This window comes from Rhinolophus hipposideros, assembly GCF_964194185.1.
Source record: "Rhinolophus hipposideros genome assembly, chromosome: 6".
NCBI classification, from domain to species: domain Eukaryota; kingdom Metazoa; phylum Chordata; class Mammalia; order Chiroptera; family Rhinolophidae; genus Rhinolophus; species Rhinolophus hipposideros.
Genome location: NC_138052.1, coordinates 71,504,870 through 71,528,344, shown reverse-complemented (window position 1 = coordinate 71,528,344; position 23,475 = coordinate 71,504,870). Strand labels below are relative to the sequence as shown.

Sequence of the window (23,475 nt, the reverse complement as noted above, 5' to 3'; positions counted from 1 at the left end):
AGAGTGTGCTGGTAGGCAGCAAGTCTCATTGGCACAGTGATTAAACAACACAGCACAGACTCAAAATTGACAACAATCTTGAATCAAGGGTCTTGGGCTATTGTGCCATATGCCCTGAAGAGTGCAAGGTGAGTGTCAGGTTCCTGCCCCGAAAGAACTCTTGAAATTGACAACCAATTGAAATGGTGTGAGCCTACTAATGAGATAGACTAGTAGCTTAGAGATAGCAGTTAATTCTGTATTTGGGATATGTGTATGCGGTTATAAGATTTAACTGAAAGCTGAACTTTGAGCTGGCCCTTGAATAAAAGAAAAATAGTTTCTAAATAGAAGAGCAATAAATAATGATCCTGAGGTAGCACAGAGTGCATTTTGGAGGTACTTGGTTCCCATATTAAGGAATTCAGATTTATAGCCAATAAAGAAGCTCTGAAGTTTGGGGGTTTTTTTGTTTTAAAAGTAAACTATATTTAAAAAATTTTTAAAGGGAGCCGGCCCGGTGGCTCAGGTGTTTAGAGTTCTATGCTCCTAACTCTGAAGGCTGCTGGTTCGATTCCCACAGGGGTCAGTGGGCTCTCAACCACAAGGTCGCAGGTTCAATTCCTCGAGTCCCGCAGGGATAGTGGGCAGTGCCCTCTGCAACTAAGATTGAACGCAGCACCTTGAGCTGAGCCGCCACTGAGCTCCCAGATGGTTCAGTTGGTTGGAGGGCGTTTTCTCAACCACAAGGTTGATGGTTTGACTCCCGCAAGGGATGGTGGGCTGTGCCCCTGCAACTAGCAACAGCAACTGGACCTGGAGCTGAGCTGCGCCCTCCACAACTAAGACTGAAAGGACAACTTGACTTGGAAAAAAAGTCCTGGAAGTACACACTGTTCCCCAAAAAAGTCCTGCTAAAAAAAAAAAGGGTTTAAAGCAGGGGTGTCAAAACTGCGGCCCACAGGCCAACTGTGGTCCACAATCCATTGTTAACTGGCCCGCAGCAAATTCCGAAAATATATTTAGTTTACTTAAATAAACCAGGTGAGGCAATACATACTTCACCTTGAGTGAGTGGCCCAGCTATTTGTGTATTTTACCGCATATGGCCCTTTGTCGTGCGGGGTCTTCTGCGGGGTCTCTGCTCCCTCTCCCCACACAAGAACACAGGACATGGTGAGGCCAAAAAGGAACACCCACGGAGCAATAGATAGGGGAGTCATACCACTATAGTCTCACTGGCAGCTGGGTTGGAGAAACAGGAAACAGGAGCCACATGATCTGCAACCCTCACTCCGCTGCTTGCTGGCTCAGCCACCATCTTCTTGCCAGCCCCCATTTTCTGCTAGCGTAACCACAGCAGTTATATTAGTGGCCAGTGGCTCACTGGTTACAGCTGACAGCCCACTAGCTGCAGCTGATGGCCAGCCAATCACAGTTGATGGCCATTTACTACCCGAGCCAGTACCTTTCCACATGAGGGCGAGAGCCTGGAAACTGCACTCCTGGCTCTGTCCCCACACCCTTGGTAAAAAAACGCTGAAAAAAGTTTGGACGCTCCTGGTTTAGAGGTAAAGCAGTGGATGACAGCAGGCGGGGAGACTCATGAGCAAACCATTTTAGTAGTGTGTGTGAGATGTCCCAAAACTAAGTGCCATAAAGAGAAAGAGTAGGGTTCAAATAGGGTTAGAATTCAAAAAAGTATCTGAAGTTTTAAGTTTTTGTAGATATGACATTGCTACATTAAATGAGTTTGGAACATACTAGAGGTCTGGGAGGGAAGATGTATATTAATGTGTTGTGTTATGAGTCTATGTGACAGTCAAGTAAAGATGTCCAAGTAGAATGTTGGAAACAAAACATCTGGAGCTCAGGGTAAAGTGTAAAGAAGTGATAACTCATACTATAAACCTCCCAAAAAGTACTGGTGCAAGGAGAAGAAGGCAGACAAGAAAACGAACTAAGGTGTTCAGTCACTGTGCTGAACAGACTTGCTGTCCACCAGCATGCTCTGACTTCCTTCTACAGGAGCCCGAAATGGCCTGGGCAAGCGCTTGAAGCTGACCTTCTAAGCTCGCTAAGCTCGCACGGCCCCCAAACCAGCTGGGGGCATGAGCCAGCACTAAAGGTGCGGGTCCCTCTGTGCTGCACGCATGCGCGGAGGGGGCGAGGGGGAAGCAGCGACAGAGCTGCGCCTGCGCAGTAGCAGGCCGTCGGTTAAGCACAGATCCGTCGGCAGAGGATGGAGGGATGGAGCTGCCCCAGGAGATGGCCAAGGCTTCCAACGCAACTGATAACCGCAATGGGCCTGTCTATTCCCTCTTCACAGCCCCTGTACTTCAGAAGAGTCTCCAAATCAGCGAAAACAAAGGGTCGGGGGTTTCTTCCGGCCGTGAAAACAAAGGGTCGGGGGTGTCTTCGGGCCGCAACTTGCAGGAGCAAAGCAAGACCAGGGATCTGCCCAAGGGCAAGGACAAGGAGGGTACTGGGAACCGGCTGCTGAACGTGAGTGGGGGCCCCAGCGGCGGAGCCTGTCCCCTTCCCGACCACCTAGAGGGCCCAGGAAGTCCAAAAGGGTCAGTGCATGCCGAAGGGAGGGAGGGAGACCTGCCCTAACTTTGAAGGTGGTAATACCTTAAAAAGTTTACTTGTGAGACCTCCACAATTGTTTAACTTGTCAGAGCCTCGTTTTATTAACTATTAAATGAAGACAATGATTACACCTACCTTACTTATAGGGTTGTCTGAAAAACCAGAGGAGATAGTGATATAAAGTGCTTAACACAGGGCAGAACACAAAAGAGTCAATAACTGTTGTTAGCTGCTGTCATCATCATCAGGATTTCATTTATGTGGTTAAAGGGCTAAACTCCAGAAACTTGAGTAACCCTTGTGTTCAATGCCTGAGGTTCTTACAGGTGAACCTGTAGTAACAAATCTGCATCATGTCTGTAGACGAGTGAGTTATTGGCCTCCTGTTCTTAATTAGAAAGGTAAATTTATTTAGAAATGTGTGCAACTCTTGAGTTTACCATTCCTGCCAGAAGATGGAGGAAATGGACAAGGGGAATCACATTGAAACTCACTTTTTCAAAGTTGTTAGAGGATTATTGCGAAATTTTACATTCTCTGTTGGTCTTAAGTTATTAAAAAAATAGTACAGATAAAAGTATCAGTAAACAAATGGTATACAAAAAGATGATGTCCTTCTCTATAAAATTAAGTAGTGGAATTATTTAATATCTAAAGTAACCTCTTAATTCCAAGAACTTAAAATATTCTTCACTCATTATTATGATAAATAAAGAGCAAACTAGGATTTTACTATAGGCTACTAGGAGAAATTACAAAATTTGTGAGAGATGTGCTTGTAAATCTACGCCATAGAAGGTATTTGTTGTGTATCCTTTTAAAGAATTTGGACTTTATTGTGTAGAATGATGATTTGTAATATTTTTTGAGTATGAGGATCCTTTTTATTGTAAAAGAAAAAGAAATCTCCCCACATAAGAGTAGCTGGTGCTTTACAATTGACTGACTGGGAAAATCTGTAATGACAAAAAGTTACCATGTGGCAGTGTTTTTAGTAAAATTTGTATAGCTCCAACAGCATCTACATTAAAAAAAGAGTAGTGTACCTATATGGAAGGTATATTGTTTACCCAAGTTGGTTTTCCAAATTATTTAACCATAGAATATTTTAATGATTTGACAGAACAACAAAAAGGGTTTAGGAACTGAAATGTGCCGTTGGATTTAGTTATAATGACCTCAAAGGATTTCTTTTCAGACACAAGTCCAGAAGAATGCATTTATGTAGTATAGATATTTAGCGCACAATGAACTTAGAGTAATATGATCATGGTATGTTATTAAAGTTATTATAACTGCTACTGTAAGATACAAGATGTAGACCATTCAACATGGAATGGACAACGTTTTTCAATTGAGTAAATGCTGCATGTACATTAGTACAGATATAACATTGTATATTTGAGCAACAGGTAGTCTTGTCTGACTTCTTGGCTTTTGGTGTGTGTATGGTACCTGATGTCTTGAAAGCAGATTATCATAGTTATAAAAACAGCTATATAAATATTTTTAGCATTTTCTGTACAAAATACATAGTTTTTTAAAACTTGCAAGCAAATATATCTCTCAGATATGTCTTACATCTCTCAGAATACATTTTGGAAAACAGTAGTTTGCAGATAATGCATAGAACACATCTGATTTCAAGGATATTCGAAGTTGAGAACCACAGCTGTAGGTGGATTTTAAGCAAGGGGATGACATGAATCAGGTGTGCTTTGTTTAAAAACAAATTGTTTTGGCTGTCAGGATTTAAGAAGAGCAAGGACAATAAAGTAAGATCTCTGAGGGGATGGAAAAGTATGGGCTATGGAGCACAGGTGGAGGGATCCTACGTGGATAGTTAAAAGGGCATTTCTTCCTCCAGACCAGTGTTGGTTTCTTCTTTGGATCACTGGTACCCAGATCTTCTGAGGGTGTTTGTTAAAATCCAGATTCCCGCACCTCCCCCTTAGACCTGCTGAACCCGAAGGGTTATGCTTAAATTTTAAACTATCTCAGATGATTCTTAGATTCATGTTTGAGAATTACTGTAGATAGAGGGGAAAAACGGGCATTGATGTAGGGAGCAAGCTGGAGAAGGAAGCAAGTGGAGCAAGTGGAGAAGGAAGCAAGAAGCGTTTGATGAACTGGGTGAGGAAAAAGGAGGAGGGATAAACAACTGGAAGTTTAATGAGATTTTTGAAAAGGTGTATTAAATATAAGCTACTAAGAGAATTGGAAGAATTAACTAGAGATAGTGCTCAGATCGAGGGATAGAGTAGTTTTTGACTTTGGTAAAAATGTGCGTAATCCACCCATCTTAATGTCAGTTCTTTAAATCTCCTTAATTCCTTTCAGCAGTTCACTGCTATTCTACATCCTGGACCTTGTCTTCACTCTGAGGGTTCCCCCTCCAAAATCCTGAATTCTAGAATGTGACTTCCTAACCTCTCATTACTTTACTTTTATTACACTTATTCTTTGAAATATGTGCCAAGCTTTGTGCTAGACACTAAGGATACAGTGGTGAATGAGACAGGCAAAGCATCTTCCCTTAGTGGGCTAACATTCCATTGGAGAGACAGTCACAGGTGATGCTGTGTTCTAAGGAAATAAAAGGGCTATAATATAGAATAATTATGGTGGAGGGATACATAGTACTCTGGATAGGGATCTGAGAAGGTCTCCAGAAGAAGAGGCTTTTAAGTGAAAACCTAAAGAGGCTAACCATTTAAACAGTTGGGGGGTGGGGAGAGCAAAGAGGGAATAAAAAACAAGTGTGAAGTTTCTGCTGAGGGATAGTTTGGAATGTTCACAGAACATAGTGAATGAAAGGGAGAATAGCATAAAATGAGGCCATAACAAATCTTTTTGTACGTTTAAAGTCCCTATTAAAGTGTGTGTGTGTGTGTGTGTGTGTGTGTGTGTGTGTGTGTGTGTGGTCCATTCGAGTAATTTTCCTATCAGATTTTTACTCTTTTCCTCCTCAATGTTTTCAAAAGTTCTTTATTTGTTAAGGATATTAGATATACATCTGGGATATATGTCACAAATATTTTCTCACACTCCAAGAGCTATCTTTTGACTGTTTTGGTGCTTTTTGTTGTGCAAAAACTTCTTAATTTTGTGAGGTCAAGTTTATCAACCATTTATTGCATCTGAATTTGTATTGTAAAAACTTTACGTACACCTAGGTCATAAAGGAATTTACCTATGTTACCTTCTAGTATTTGTATGGCATCCCTTGATTTATTTGGATGGTATGGTATGAGGTATGGATTTAATTTTTGGCTTTTTCCAGATAGATGTCCTAACACCATTTATTTTTAAAAATCCATCTTTGCCCTAATGATTTGCCCTATCTTTATACTAAGTTACTGTATGTATTTGTCTTTTTTTTTTCCTGGACTTGCTATTCTCTTTCACTGGTCTATTTATCAATTCATATATTGGCACCACACTACTTTACTTTAAAGACTTATAGTATGTTTTATTGTCTAATAGGGCTGGTCCCCCACCACCACCTTGTCGTTTCTCCAGTGAATATTCTTCATTTTTTAAATACTTGATTATTTTATTTCAGTAAAGAAGATTTTTAAATAAGGATCGCATTAAATTGACAAGTTAGGTAGAACTGACATCTTTATGATGTTTATCTGTCCTATCCAAGAACAAGAGATGTCTTTACATTTATTCAAATCTACTTTTGTGTCTCTCAGAAGTGATTTCAAGTTTTCCTCTTAGGAGTTTTGCAACTTCGTGTCAAGATTATTTCTAACATGGGGACTTTTCTATTCTATAAGCTCTAGTTATTATTTATATATAATAAGGCAATTGATTTCTGAATGTTAATTTCATATCCTGCTTCCTGAGATAATTTTTTAAACTTTTGAGTTAGTGTTGTTATTAATTGTCTAGCGTTTTAGATACACTATCAAATCACCTTCAAATAGAGATAGTTTTACTTCTTTTTTTCCAATTTTCTTGTTTTTAGTTGATTTCTCTTATGTAATTGCTTTGACTAATGCCACCAGAAACATATTGAGTAGTAGTGGAGATAGTAGGCAACCTTGCCTTGTTCCTGATCTTAGTAAAAAGGTCTCTAGTGTTTCCCCACCAAATGAATACTGATTTCAAGATGGCTTAATTCCTATTTTCTTGAGTGTTTAAATCAGGAAAGGCTGTTGAATTTTGTCAGAAGCCATTTAAACATGTATGGAGATAATCATATAGTTTTTCTCCTTAGATCTACTGATGTAGTGGTGTATTAATGAAGTTTCTAATATTGAACCAACTTGCATTCAGGAATTACTCCACTGGTTATTTCATATTAGTTTTTTAATTTGATGCTGAATTCTTTTTGTCATTATTTTATTCAGTATTTTTGTATCAATATTTATAAGTGATATTCATTTATAATTTTAATTATGGGTTTAAGTATAAATTCTATACTTGCATCATAAACAGAATAAGAAAGTTTTCTTTAATATTTAGTACTCTGGAACACTTTATGGAGTCATGGGTTATCTGGTTTTTGAAGGTTTGGTGGAATTCCCTGTGAAACCACCTGGCCCTGGTACTTTTTTGTGGCGGTAGTTCCTTGCTAACTTTCTCTCTCTCTCTCTCTCTCTCAGGAAATTGGTCTGTTTAAGCTGTTTACCACCAATGGGGCCAATTTTGTTAAATTGTATTTCCTTAGGAAATTGTACATTTCATTTAGGTTTTTAAATATATTTACAGGTCTGCAAATTAGTCTTGTATGATTTTTTTAAATTTTGTCGGTTTCAATGGTTATTTTCATCTTGTCATTTTTTATTTGTGTTTTATCCTCTTTTCTTAATTAAGTTAGCTAGTGGTTTGTGTATTTTGACTACTTTGTAGATCAGTTTGGAAATGGTAGCGTAACAGTATTGAATCTTTCCATCCATGAATATGCAGCGTTTTCCATTCATTTAGATCTTCTTTACTTTCACTCAAGAATGTTTTATAGTTTTCAGTGTACAAGTCTTAATATTTCTTCTGTTAAATTTATTCCTAAGTATTTTATTATTTTGATGCGATTTCAGATATAATTATTTTCTTTATTTCCAGATTGTTCATTGCTATTATACAGAAATACAATTGGTTTTTGTATTTTGTTCTTGTATCCTGATACCTCACCGAACTCATTTACTAGTTCTAGTAGTGTGTGTGTGTGTGTGTGTGTTTGTGTTGCTTTGTATTTTCTATATACAGGATTGTGTTATCTGCAAATAAAGACAGTTTTATGTCTTCCTTTCAGATGTGGATACTTTTTATTAATTTTTTTCTTGTCTGAGTGCGTTGGATAGAGCCTACAGTATAGTGTTGACTAAAAGTGGCGAGAGTGAATACTCTTGCCTTTACCAATCTTAGGGGGAAAGCATTTAGTCTTTCTTGAGTGTGATAGTAAGGAAATTCATTCCTATTTTTAGTTTGTTCATAGTTTTTATTAAGATTGCATTTTGGATTTTGTCAAATACATTTTCTGCATCTCTTGAAATGATCATGTGATTTTTGTCCTTTATTGCTCATATTTATGAATATGGTTTATTATACTAATTGAGTTTCAGATGGGAAATTCCCACTTTGTCATGGTATAAGGTCCTTTTTATATATTGCTAGATTTATTTTACTAATATTTTGTTGAGGATTTTGCCTCTGCATTCATGAGAGATATTGACCTGTTGTTTTCTGATCTTGTGATATCTATCTAGCTTTGGTATTAATGTAATATTGAACTCATAGAATAAATTGGGAGGTATTCCTTTCCCTTCCTTTTTTTTTTCTGAAAGAATTTGTGAAAGGTTGTTGTTATTATTTTTTAAATCTTTGGTAGAATTCACCAGTGAAATAATCTGGGTATGGGGTTTTCTTTTTAGGAAGAATTTTAATTACTAGTTCAAATTTTTTTTTTTTTTTTTTACTTGTTATAGGTGTTTTCAGATATTTTATTTCTTATTGAGTCGGTTTTGGTAATTTGGGTCTTTCTAGGAATTTTTTTTTGTTTCATATAAATTGTCTAATTTGTTAGCATAAAACTGTTTATAGTTGTAGTAGTTACCTTATATGGCAATAAACTTTGCAGGTACAATGAAGTTTAGGATTTTGAGATGGGGATATTATCTTGGACTATCTGAGCAGGCCCTATGTGTAATCACAAATGTCCTTATAAAAGAGAGGTAGAAGGAGATTTGGACACACAAGAGAAGGCAATGTGATCACAAAGGCAGATAATAGAGTGATGTGACCACAAGCCAAGGAATGCTGGCAGTCACCAGGAACTGGAAGACGCTAGAATGGATTTTTCTGTACAGCCTATAGAAGGAGTATTGTCCTGCTAATTCCTTGATTTTTGATCCAGTGGTACTGATTTCAGAATTCTGGCCTGTGGAACTGTGAAAGAATAAATTTTTGTTGTTTAAGCCACCAAGGTTGTGATAATTTGTTACAGCAGCTGCAGGAACTAATACAATAGTATCCCCTTATCATACTTTTTAAAATTTTTTATTAAATTTATTGGGGTGACATTGGTTAATAAAATTATATAGGTTTCAAGTGTATGATTCTATAATACGTCTTCTGTATACTGCATTGTTTGTTCACTATCCAAAGTCAAATCTTCTGTCACCAGATATTTGACCTCCTTTACCCTTTTTTACTTTCCCCTACCCCCTTTTCCTTCTGGTAACCACCATACTGTTGTCTGTGTCTATGAGTTTTGGTTTGTTTGTCTTTTTCCTTTGTTGCTTTCAGTTTTATATCCCACATATGACTGAAATCAAATGGTTCTTGACTTTTTCCATCAGACTTATTTCCACTTAGTATGATACTCTCAAGATCCATTCATATTGTCGCAAATGGCAGTATTTTATCTTTACTTATGACTGAGTAGTATTCCATTGTATATATGTACTACATCTTCTTTATCCAGTCGTCTACTGAAGGACACTTCAGTTGTTTCCATGTCTTTGGTACTGTCAATAATGCTGTAATGAATAAGTCACATTTGATTTCTGCAATTACAAGAAGTGCTCAAAGTGGTTACCATCAGCGTCCAGACACTTCTGATTGCTGCGAACTACTGCTTGAGCAACATTGACCAAAGTGTCCATTTGTATACATTTTTGACACCCCTAGTATATATTATACAAATATAGCATGATGTAATAATATTTATATGTAAGTATATATGGTTATGCTTATTTACATGTAAGTGTACATAAATATATCTGTATATTCTGTAACTATGACACACATGTAATATAATAATAGAAACTGTGCCTTGCTTTTTCAGGCTTTTACACTTATTCTGTCCAGGCTCCTGCCCCTCTAGCTCTTAATTTTTCACTTCTTCATACCCACTTGAAGTATCATCACCTCCTTCTCTAACACTCTCTCCCTACCGGCTCTATTTTCCCTGTGTTTCTGAGATAGCTCTTAGGCATCCTGAATGGGACTCAGTACTGGAATTTTACCTCTTGCATGTCTTTTGCTCCAACGTTGTGACCAGTAGTATTTGCAAAAATGTGGACAATCAGATGAGGAACTAAGTCTCAGCTTTACCCAAGTCTTTCTGGTAATGAGTCTAAACTGAACACTATTGGGCAACCCCTACCTCCATCTTAAATTGAAGGCAGTGGCTCTATCAAATGGAGATGGTGTACCTCCTCCATTTTAAGCAGACTGTGCCGAGGTGGGCATATGCATGGGAACTGGCAGATTGAAGTCTTCAGAAAGGCAGATTTAGGAAAGCGAGACATAATTATAGGCATATAGATGTGACTCTATAACAGTAATCTTCAAATTTCTTTCATTGCACAATCTTGTCAGCAAAAATACATGAGCATCTATCACCCATATTTGTATATTTATTTATACATTACATAAATGTACTGCAATTTATTACTGGGGGTGCCCAAAAAATGTATACACATGATTTGTGTTCATCTTTTGTTATTGGTATATGTTGAGTATTACAATTTTAATACAGTATTTTCCTTTCTTAAAATGGAAAAATTTTTTGGCACCCCCGGTACATAAATTCTACAATATACAAAAAATTAAAAATAACAAGCAATGTTTCTAAAAATGATTTTGAATTCCATTTTATTTATTAGTGGTACAAAACTCATAAGCATCACTGTTTTTGAAAAGCTTGATTTAATACTTTGTTCTGATTTAAATCACTTTGTAGTGATTTAAAGGTCTGGTTCTAAGGCACATTTATTTCAGTATTTGTTTTTAATACTTGAAAAAGATACCTTCAAAGGTTTGAAATTCCAAAATGGAAGAGGTTCATCTTGGTTGTGCCTAGAAAATCATAGTGCTCATTTCTGTTCTGTTATGCAAACTCTTTAGTTCAGATTTTATCTGTAAAATGTCATCTTCTCTGATTAATTAGTTCTAGCAAACTAATTGGAAGGCATTGCATTTTTAAAAATATATTTAAAAGGAAAAATGGTCTCCTCCCCTGCTGAGGCTCTTCATTCTGAGATTTTTTTTTTAAAGATTTTATTGGGGAAGGGGAACAGGATTTTATTGGGGAACAGTGTGTACTTCCAGGACTTTTTTCCAAGTCAAGTTGTTGTCCTTTTAATCTTAGCCATGGAGGGTGCCATTCAGCTTCAAGTTGTTGTCCTTTCAGTCTTAGTTATGGAGGGCGCAGCTCAGCTCCAGGTCCAGTTGCCATTGCTAGTTGCAGGGTGCACAGCCCACCATCCCTTGCGGGAGTCGAACCGGCAACCTTGTAGTTGAGAGGACGCACTCCAACCAACTGAGCCATTCGGGAGCTCAGCCCAAGGTGCCGTGTTCAATCTTAGTTGTAGGGGGTGGAGCCATCTGGGAGACAGCTCAGCTCAATCTTAGTTGCAGGGGGTGTTCAATCTTAGTTGCAGGGGGTGGAGCCCACCCTCCCTTGTGGGACTCGAGGAGTTGAACCAACAACCTTGTGGTTGAGAGCCCACTGGCCCATGTAGGAATTGAACTGGCAGCCTTTAGAGTTAGGAGCACGGAGCTCTAACCACCTGAGCCACCAGGCCAGCCCTCATTCTGAGATTTTTAAACAAATAAAATTGTTTCTAAGTTTCTGAGTTTCCAGGGTGATGATAGCATATGTACACACATAAAATAATCTTAGATGGAAGTATTTCCAGTAGTTTTCAAAATTTTCACATCTTAACATGAGTTTATTTGAACGAGACAGTTATTGTCACACTTATTAAAATGTCATCACCTTACTCTGAAAGGATAGATTAAGAAACATATATTTTAAAAATATTTGCTAGTTTATGTACTACTAACAGCCATTTGCCATCACGGACAATGTTAGCAAATTTGGAACATTTGCCTTTTGTAAAAGCCAAATGTATGATACATTTTTATGCTTTCCAACTTTTGAAAATGCTTCGCCATGCTATTTTTTATGATCAGTCCTCATCTATTTGTAAAGCAGACAAAATGTTATACTACTACTTAAGGTCATGTAAGTGGCCAATCCACTTAACTAGTAAATACCTTGAAAGCATGAGGGCATTGATATGAACCCCTCTGAGCATGAAACTCACCCTTTTCCTCAGAATGTTTGTCTACTGCTGACAGTCAGCTGTATGTGCTTGTTTTATTTGTTAAAGAAATTGTGAAGTTCTAATATTTTTCTTCTGCTGCTCCAGGGACTATTCCCTGGGCCCACTGTGAGCATCCTTCTTTCATGGGGCCAGAAAACCACTGAGGATAAAATGAAGTCATTGCTCTTGAACTTGGGCAGGGAAAAAGAGCATTCAAACAAATCTTTTCTAGAGTAAATAATTCCATGTACGTGTAGCTTGTTCAATGAATGGTAAGATCTGACCAATCAGATAAGTTACTCTTTTTCCCATGTAGAAAATCTGAGTTGGGCAAAGAAAGAGTACAGACAAAATTCTCTCGGTAATTGTTTTTCTATTAGTGAAATTGGCATTGTTTTTCCACTTTTCTGTCTTCAGCACCAGACTGAACTTCTGGAGGACAGACACTTCAAACTGGAGACAGCACAATGCCAGGCATATGACTGTAAATGCAAATTAAATATTAGCATAGTGAGGTTTCCATTAGGGCTAGGAAGTAGGGATAGCCTAGGAAAAGGTAAGCATGTAGGCTAGTGGGTTTTCAAAGAAAAGTGTGGAATGGAGGAGAGTGGGCCAAAAAGGTCTTTGGGGAAGAAGTGCAGAACGATGTGAGTGAAGGTACAGATTTTTTAATAGAAGTGCCAAGAGGCCAAAAGTGACAGAGATGAAAAGCAGAGTGGAATTAACTGAAATCAAAATTCTTTGCAGGTTCAGGAAAAATTCTAGGTGGTGATAGAAGGCTTTGTGAGACTCAACTTTAGAACTTTTGTTCAAGGTTCTAATAGAATTTTAGCAAAGAATTGTTTTGCTCCTGTTGCTGTCAGTGAAGAGAGCTTTGTTCAGATAAGGAAGGAAAAGTAAAAAGGTAGTAAAATGAGGGGGGAGGTAATATTTTTGCCAGTTTGTTAAGGATAAATTGAGCCTAAAATCTCTAAAGGAGTTTTCCCTCCAACTATTTTATATTTATTAAAATGCACATTCAAAAATAATAAGATGCACATTCAAAGTAGAATTCCACAATGAGATTATCAAAATATTAGAAAGCATGAGGTTCCACATTAAATACACGTATAACGTACCACAGTTTGATATTTTTGTGACAATACAATAATTGTCACTCAGTTATCTTAAAGTACAAGTTAAACCATGCATGTATAAAGCATATTAAACAAATCAGATGTAACAATAACAAAATCATCCATGATGTATATAACAATTTTTTTAATACAACCAAAGTATTATATACTTTAAAACAAAAACTTCAACATAAGTAAAGATTATTTATTACATACTTTAAAAATAGAACAAGTGATTCTTGAAAGGCACATAACAACAAAGATTCCTGGGAAATTAATGCTTGTACATAAGGCCATATTAATTCAAGTTCAACAAAGGTAGGGGATACAAATATTTCTCTTTTTAAGGTTAGATATTTTTAATAGTCAGTTTTTCCCTATTCCCCTCGTCTCTCTCTCCTCCATTCTCTTCCCTTCCCCTCCTTCTCTCCTTACTTTTCTTTTAAAATCTGTATTAAAAGGCAGATAGAGAAAGACAAATACCATATGATCTCATTTGTATGTGGAATCTAAAAAAAAGAATAAATGAATGAACTAATCTGAAACAGTCTCAGAGACATAGATGAGGGTTGCTAGATGAGAGGTGGGGTGGGGATAAGAGGGAAGGTGAGGGGATTAGAAAGCATAGTCAGTAACCTCAAGATTACCATGGGTTATGAAAGTCATTTTGGGGAATATAGTCAATAATGTAAAGATTTTGTAAGGTATCCAATGGACACTTGTCTCGTTAGGGAGACCACCTCAGGGGTGATGTAGATGCCTGATCACTGCACTGTACACCTGAACAATAATGAATGTCAACTACAATTTTATATATGTATGTATGTAGCTACAAGAAACGGAGTACAGCATTAGGAATAGAGGCAGTAGAAATGAAATCGCTGTGTGTGATGTCAGAGGGGTAGTGGATGGGGGAGGGGAGTTGTCACTGTGAGGGGTATAAATGATAAATGTCTAACTATTACATTGTTTTGTGGATCTGAAACTAATAAAAAAGTTATAAAAAATCTATATTAAAATTTCTTATAAATTTTAAAGGCTGACTATCATGTGTAGTGACCAGAGAGCCCTTCACAACAAAGTTAAATGCTAACCCAAAACTATCAGTTAATTAAGTTACTCTGGAGGAATGACACATCTAAAACCTCCAAACTGTCCGTTCATTGCTTCATTCCATTGTACCTATTATTCCAAAGGACTACATGCCAATTTCTTCAATGGCTGAAAACTGAAGGAATATTGGGATCACTTGCAAGTAGGATCACTACCATTTGTTGGATACAGAATCTAGTCTACATCAAATTAAGATTGGAATGTGGTAATAATGGTTATTTTTAGTTAGCAAGGTGAGGTTCACTCTACTGTGCATGTCTCCTCATGATTCTTTTGATTTCATGTTTAACTGTGTACATTTTGTTTTTCTGCTAACTTATTGATAAACATATCAAGGGTAGGGATGTTTTCTAGTCATACTAATATCCCACTTCCTAGCATACTTACTAGATACTCATAAAATTGAATTGAATTAATCTTTTATCTAGTTATGTTCTTTGCCTTCTAAAGTCTTAATTTATTTACATTGTAGATGCTGAGAAGAACTCTTAAAGGATCTGAAAGTGAAGAACTGGAAGTAACACGTGAGACACCAAAATTGGTGCCATTTGGGGGTGTGGTACGTATGACTAATCCTCAGTAAATCTGTACAAGTTATTTTGTATTTCATATGAAGTCTAGTCAATGTTTATTATTTGGTAATCAAAAAGTATGTAGAGAAAATGGTACGCTGATAACATGTTCATGAATTTTCATATTTATGAGTCAGAAAAGCATTCTAATGATCAATGAAATTATGGAAAACATCCTGATTCACAGGAAAAAACCCCCGTGTTTTCTATGCTAGGGATTCCCAAACTCAAGTTACATCAGAATCACCTAGAATTCTTTTTAAAAACATTGATTCTTGGGCCCCATCTATGATCTGCTAACTTAGAATCTGAGAATGAGGCCTAGAAATCAGTATTTTTATTGAGCCCTTAATGATGATTATATTTATTGTCAGATTTAGGAAGCTTTGAGCTACAGTTTGAAATTGACCCCACACCTCTCCCTCATATCCAAAAAATAGTAAACCCTAGAACAAAAGCAAACACACTCATTAATCATACGCATACATACAAACACACAGGTAGGATTTGATATCTAGGCTGAGAACGAGGAAAATCTGGTTTTTCTTTTGAGTGCTATAGAGTATAGGACATGAGTATGTATGCACATTTAGAACTCAAATATTTTGGTATTCTTTTAAAGTTATCTTTATTTTGTGAACACTATTAGAATAGCTAATAGGTATGAAATAAGAGTTTCTCTTCTCTAGCTTCTATTATACACTAATATATTTTCTTGATTAAAAAATATATGATGAATTTAACACCACCTTTTTGGGAGAAAATGTAAGACTCTAAGCAAAATGACCATGGTGTACATTTATCTATATAATTATATAAAACTTTCTTTCCTATATCATATCAAAGTTGGAGTATAAGCCCCCACTCTCCAAATCTAAACTTAGAAAAGATGCTTTGAAATCACTTTTGGCTCTAAGCTATTATGCATGTCATTACGTTGACATACTAATTTCTGTAATTCATACTCTAGAATATGACTTCTACATTTCTTTAGAATAAAATTTGGAAAATTTTGATTTCACTCACACTTCCTAATTTTATAGTTTGTATTTTCCTTATCTGAATTACATGTTGCTAGACATGAAAAAGCTTCTGTTAAAAGTCAACTAGAAGTTTTCCACAGAGATATTGTGATTGTGATTGACAGCTTGTGACTGATGGCTCCTTCCAATGTGTGATTTAACCACATCGCTTTCTCTTTGAAAGTTCTGTGATTTATTCTGAGATATTTGACAAAGTTTGTGCATGTGTAGACACTGATAACCACAATACAACCCACTACTCCTGTTTCTAATAGTCACATTCCATTTTCAGAAAAAATGTGAAAAAGCTGTGTCTTAAAATTGGGCTTTTGTAAACAGTTTTCTGGTTGCTTTCCTATTTTAAATACATGTTTGAGAGTGTTTGGGGCGAAGGTATTGGGTCTCAGAATCTGTGGGAATATTTGTTCTCTGCAACCTGTGGTCATTATTTTTGACTGTTAAATCTTTTCCTATCCTTGAATAGAAATTTATTCTCATTTCTATATTATATGCATCTATTATGTAAAAATATAAAAAGCTAGTGAAACGTAAGGAAAGCTAGGGTATTGCCCATGGCTTCATATTGAGATACTTGGCAGGCAGGCAATGATTTATGACAGAATGTTAATGTATAGAATTATACAATACAAAATTATAGCTATTCTTCCTTTTACTCTCCTATGTACAACCAAATTTTAAGCAATAAACAATGATTCATGGAATCACCTATGGCAATACTATTTAAAATCCCGCCTAGATTATGTAATGTGCATCACCCTTCCTTTGAATTTGAAAACTTAGAACCTTTCCTTTAACATAACATTTCATGCCTATGTTTCCTTAAGAAGTAGACCACAATATTTTGTTCTTTAGGATTTCATCATTCAGGTATAGTAGTCTTTTAATTAATATTGAATGCCAACATCTTTTTCTGTGTTCTAAAACCAAATCTTTAAAATCACTTATATTACACTTAAAAATACTATTAGACCATTTATTTTGTTTCACAGTGTTTAATATAATATTGCTGTTGCTTTTACTCATTTTTTAAAACCAATAATGGCTAAATATATTTGGCTCATAATGCATATTAGTATTCAAGTGTTCCTGATTCATTTTGTATTTAATTTTATGGTTAAACACAAAATACAATTTTCTTTAACATTTAAAAACACTTTGTATATGAGAAAATGAATATTTCACAGCTCTTGGCACATTATAGTCAGTGAGTGATTGTTGAATGAATAAAGTGGTTTTAGGATACTGCATAAAAAAGCTTATCTGAAGCAATGCATATTTCTTATTATTATATGCATGATGCTACATTTTACCAGTTCGCACCTAATATAAAATAAAAATGATTCCAAGAGTCATTTAAGTTGGTAATGAACCATGGTTTTGCTTTGTTTTCTTGTTCATTTTAGGTTTATTTTAATTAAATGCTTATTTTTCTTCTGCATTTCTGCTTCCTGGTGTTTTTAATAACCAGATATTTCTAATGGAAGCAATATTTCTAATGAGAAAGACTAACAAAGTGGAGCTTTTTAAAAAATATAGTTTAGTGTAGAGTAAAATAGGAGAAAAGGTAACTTTCAAAAATTCATTTGCTTTGTTTTTATTTTGATTGTTATAGGTTGGCTGCCTGGCTATTCATGTAAAGAAATGCAGACGTTTTACATCTAAGTGTATCCTTTCCTTTGATTTAAGAACTATGCTATGATCATATATCACTGTTTCACTTACATATTACTGCATTACAGGACACTCTAAGACTTAATGGCTTAAATCATTAACTATTTTATTATCAATCACTATCTGCGCATTCACTACTGTGTTTCCCTGAAAAAAAAGACCTAGCCGGACCATCAGCTCTAATGCGTCTTTTGGAGCAAAAATTCATATAAGACCGGGTCTTATCTGGTATTATGTTATGTTATATTATATTATATTATAAAAGACCGGGTCTTACATTAAAATAAGACCCAGTCTTACATTAATTTTTGCTCCAAAAGACGGATTAGAGCTGATGGTCCGGCTAGGTCTTATTTTCAGGGAAACACGGAAGGTGGTACTTCTGTTTCATGTCATCACAGCTGAGGCTGCAGTCAGCTAGCAGTTCAAAAGGGCTGGAATATCTGAAATGGCTCATTTATACGTCTAGTGCTTAGTGAGGCTGCCTGGAAGAATGGACTCAGCTGGGATGCTGAAATGGTTGGACCTTCCCCTTTCCATGTAGTCCCAGGGCCTTGTCTTCATTTCTTTCTGCATTAATTTTGATTTAAAAAATATTACATTAAAATATTTATCTTTGTTACTAAAGTTTGTGGTTTTATTTTAAATGTTGCACCCTAGCTAGTGCCCTTCTCAACCTATCCTAATCCTAGCCCTGGTCATGTATGTTGCATATTAAAGTAGTCACAGGGCCAGGCCAGATTCCAGAGCAGAGGAAAATAAATTCTACTTTTTGATAAGAGAGTGACAAAAAGTTTTCAGCCATATGTAATTGACCTTAGTCACCATATAACTTAAAGGAAAAATAAATATCTTCTTGGAAGGTATATTACTAATTAATTTCTAAGTAATACTAATTTATTTCTAAGTAATTGCTTCTCTTAAACGTTGTTTAAAGGATTTATTTACCTTGGTGCCTTTAAGCTGAATTCCTATTAATAGATTGATCATGGCATAAACTCAGTGTCATTTTGAAGACTTAGTGTTTCTTTTTTATGTAATTGAATGAAGGAGAATTCTATATAAAGAAATTTTTTAAGGTAGTTAAATCATAAAAACAAAATTGTTTTAGTGCATGGAGTGCTATGAAAGATAAAAACAGACCAGTATAGTATAAATGAAGTATATAGTGAAGTGAATTAGAGTAGAATGCTGCTTTAAATTTTGTCTTAAAAAATAAATTACTCTCAAACGATGTATTTTTTAAATTTCTATACAATTATGCTTAGAAAAAAATTTTAACTCTATATTGTAAATGTTTAATCACCTTAAACAAAGAAAAATTTGCAAAGGAATTACAATGGAAATGTGAGGGTAAAAATACAAGAAGTGATATAAGGAAGAATCATCCTTTTTCTCCTTATATTGTATCTACCATTGATGGGCAAAAATACTATTTTAAAGGACTTTTTTATTATTTACTATGCTGTACAATTACCTTCTTTATCTATTTAATTGATTCTTAGGTTTGGCCTGTATTGTTTAATGGATTAATTTTATATTGTGTTATTTTTCAATTACAACAAAATTTGCTTCCTAAATATCTATGTATTTTCAGTCAGTTTGCAACATTGCAATAATTTATTCATTCGCATTTCTATAAACAACATTGTGAAATATACAAAGATGCACAGTTTGCTACCCCAAAACAAACTATATAGCCATAATGACAAGAATACTATAATTAAGTTTGATGAAGTGAAATATTTTTCTGTACAGGTAATGTTAAAGTTCTCTTCTAGATATAAGAATGCATCTTTATAGTTTTAAATATTCTACATTATATCTTTTGGGGGGATAAGAAAGAATTAAGCAGTTCCTTTTTATTTGATATTTTATAGTAGTCTTTCTATATTATGGGCTATATTTGTATTTTTTGTTTTTTTAATAAACAGCTTACTGTAAAATGCATAATCTTAGTGGTCTTCTTCCCTAAAATCTTACTGTCTATGATTCTGTTTATCACACATGCATTTTTCTCTGGCTTGCTCTTCCTCTCCCATCTACCCTCTCCTACCCTAGCATAGTCGGTTCCGGCTACTATAACAAATTACCATAGACTGGGTGGCTTAAACAACACTTAATTCTCACCTTTCTTGAAGGTGGGAAGTTCAAAATCAAGGTGCTGGCAGATTTGTTGTCTGGTGAGAGCCTAATTCTTGGTTTGCCAATGGCCGTCTTCTCGTATAGTGATATGGAAGAGAGCAAAGAGAGATCATCTTTTTACTGTCTCTTCTTATAAGGGCACTAATCCAATTCATGAGGGCTCCACCCTCACGATCTAATTACCCCCCAACACCGCACCTACAAATACTATCACATTGGGGATTTAGGCTTCAACTTATGAATTTTGAGTGGACACAGATATTTAGTTTATAGCACACACTTTCTTTTTTCTTACCTCCTCCTGTTCCTCTCTCCTTTCTTCTTATATAAAATCTCTCCAAGTATTTTTGCATGGATTAACTTATTCAGTCTTTATAAACTGCCATATATATTATATGTATTACATATATATATACACATGTATATATGGCATGCATATGTATGTACATACGTATATGTATATATGCATATACATACATATATGTATACATACCCATATATGTATATACATACATATATATGCCATATATATACACATACATACATATATATATGTGTGTATATATATATATATATATATGCCTCCTAATAAGAGTATATATATATACTCTTATTAGGAGCCTTATTTTGCAGATGAGGGAACCGGTACTGTAAGATTTAAAGAATTTTCATAAGGTCATGAAAACTAGTAAACGATGGAGCTGGGAATAAATCAGATTGACAATCAGACTTCAGATTGAACTTCTGGTGCCTCTCACACCAGAGCTTGCTATGCTGAGAATTTGCTTTTGTTTATAGTTAAACTTCTTAGAATATTAAATGTATCTAAGAGTTTTCTTTAAAATGAGCAACACTATTTCATGTAGCTGGAGGATTCATTGATTAGTCCAGTTGTTTCCCAATAGTTTTGTTATACTGGTTGAATTTTATTGAAATCCTAAAAATTTCCTCTGTGCTCCATATTTTTATTTTTTAAAAACTTCATATTTTGCTTAAATGTTAAATATTGAAGAAACTTCTTTAAGCATAGGTTTTTAAAAAAAGACATAGTTATGCTAAAGGTAATCCATGCTATTTATTTAACTTTGCAAAGAGTTTTCCTAAGCTTCATTGCCAAATTTTTGAGAATTTTATGGATATATGTCCATTTAAATAAAACTTGAAATTAATACTGGAAAATAATATAAATTAACAGCGTGCTTATCTTCATTAACATAATCAAAATCTTTTTCCTACATGTATTTTAATAGAAACTATTAGTTTAAGAATATTAAGAGAATTTTAATGGAACTCAGAAGTTTGGGAATGACTTATTCATGATTACATAGAAAATTGCACAAGCAAACAAAAAAAATAGACAACTATTAACACCAGGGAAATTAAAAAAATGATACAGCAAAGGAAATATAATTATTATAACTATAATGTTAAAGTCTGAAAAATAGTTACATATGCATAATAATGTAAACACTAAGTATTGGTCGAATAAAGAAATAAAATACATAATATATTGAGGAATGAGGAAAAGAGAAATGTGAAAATTGTCGGGGGAGGGTGTTGAGAGCTCATATTTTTCTTGCACAATAAGCAGTCAATAGATAGTATCTAAAAGTAAAAAAATCAACTAAGAATAATATAAGCATGTCATTATACTTAGAAACATGATTTCATGACAAAAAGTCCGGAGAAACCCCATAATAAGGTTGAAAGTTGGCTTCTGAGGAGTAGAATTTAGGGGATGGGTAGGGTAGTGTTCTAAAAGTGTACCTGGGATTTACTTATAGAGATATGACTCAATGATGACATGGAGAGACTAAGGCCATCGAAAGAAGAATTTATTACTAATATTTCCTGAGAAAATGAGACACACCATTCACACAGGGCCACAGGAGAAGTATCCAGGTGGTCAGGAAGCAGAAGACAGAAGCAAGGGGAGAGCCTAGGCCAAAGCCTTCACTGAGCTTTCCTTGAGAAAGGCAATGCAGGGCAGAGTCAGCAGTTTAGGACTAGCTAATTTGAATAATTCCATCAGGTTTTGGGCTGTCCGAGAAGTCTCTGGTTGCTAGGTACTAGGCCCTAGGGATGATTTAGGGCGGGGGAAGTTAGATGAGGAGGTGATTAGAGCTCTAAATTTGGAATTGGTTAGTTTGCATGTGAAAGATATGCTTCTTTATAGACAAGCCCTTTGCTCTCTCTAGGAGCTGGCTAGCCTGGGAAGGGAGTCTCTCTCTGGCCAACAAGCTTCTTTTATTTTATTTTTTAATTTTATTTTTTCAATTACAGTGGATATTTAATATTCATTTCAGGTGTACAACGTAGTGGTTAGACATTTATATAATTTATGAGTGATCCCCCCATAACTCTAGTACCCACCTGGCAACATACATAGATATTCAGTATTTGTTGACTATATTCCCTATGCTATGCTTTACACCCCTGTGACTATTTTGTAACTACCAATTTGTATTTCTTAATCCCTTCTCCTTTCACCCAGCTCCCCAGTCCCCCTCCCAAAACAAACAGATTAATAGATATTGAAAGCTTCTAAAGATGTCAAAACATCATAAAATATGGGGGAAAAAGGTTAGTACAGGTGGGAGGAAAAAAACAGTTCCTTTGTTTTAACTATTGTAGAACTATTTGACTTTTAAACTAGGTACAATATAACTAGGATAAAATAAAATACTGTATATATTTTAGAACTTTTAATTTGCTGAAACTTACAAAAACGTACAAACCAAAAAATAAAAAGGAATAGTAAGTGGATTTAACTAAGTTTTATTGTGCTGGAAGGCTGTTGGGTAAGTGATGTACTAAAAGCTCATATTGAAGATTGAATAGTAGTGGATTTCTGATCTGGCCACACTGGAGTAGCTGACATTGGATTTATTCTTTGCTCTAAAGAACTGTAAAACTATGTTCTGGTATTTGATAATGGAGATTGGAGGGCTGCAATTATTAAGAGAAGGGAAGCACTAGAGGTGAGCTCCACATTTACAGCAGGTTTCTGTCTGGAAGTGAACCTGGTACAGGGAAGTGAAACCCAAGCAAAATAGCAGCCTTGTGAGGGGAAGGAAGCAGAGGCTAAGCAGAGGAAGCAGATGAGAGTGTGGGGCTGCTAAGGTGGCTGGAATTTGTAAGGCAGCGTGCTAGAGAGCCAGGAGCAGCAGACAGGGAGCCCCAGGAATCTGTGTAGACATTCCACTCCAATTCTTGGCTGAATCCTAAGTTGTTCATGAGCAAGGAGTGTTTCTAGGAGAAAGTGCAGCGAACAGATGCTGGAGAGCTGAGAGCTGAACAGAGATTTCAGAAGTCACAATTTCAGAGTCATTGGAGTCTGACATAGCTAAAATGGAGAGGCCTGGTTGAACATTGTCAGTATTCATTTGACATTCCAGAAAGGCCAAGCCTTCGGAGTAAGTACCATGTCCTAAGAGTAAGGGTTAAACTCTAAGACAAAGAATAAAAACCTGAAATAGACCCACCCTTAAACCAAGCTGTCATAGGATCAAGATGGTCTGCCAGTAATTAATTGCCTTTCAGAGAAGAACTTAATACTTTTTAGAGGAAGATATGAAAACTAAGAGTCTCTACCACATATTTTTTACAATGCCTATCATACAATAAAAATTGCTACTCATGGAGAAATAAAAACAGGCAATAGAGATAAACCCACAGG

General features: G+C 35.6%; 1 protein-coding gene across 1 annotated transcript in view; it reads left to right on the top strand.

Moving 5' to 3' along the window:
- Positions 1 to 2,240: 2,240 nt before the first annotated feature.
- LOC308499024 (cation channel sperm-associated targeting subunit tau-like) overlaps positions 2,241 to 23,475 on the top strand; it is an 89,740-nt gene continuing 68,505 nt past the window's right edge. Inside the window, exons 1-4 of the mRNA XM_081051816.1 lie at positions 2,241 to 2,484; positions 14,838 to 14,924; positions 17,593 to 17,644; positions 19,249 to 19,409. Coding sequence (XP_080907942.1) covers positions 2,248 to 2,484; positions 14,838 to 14,924; positions 17,593 to 17,644; positions 19,249 to 19,409 — 537 coding nt within the window. The 5' untranslated portion in view covers positions 2,241 to 2,247. The remainder of the gene's footprint in view (positions 2,485 to 14,837; positions 14,925 to 17,592; positions 17,645 to 19,248; positions 19,410 to 23,475) is intronic.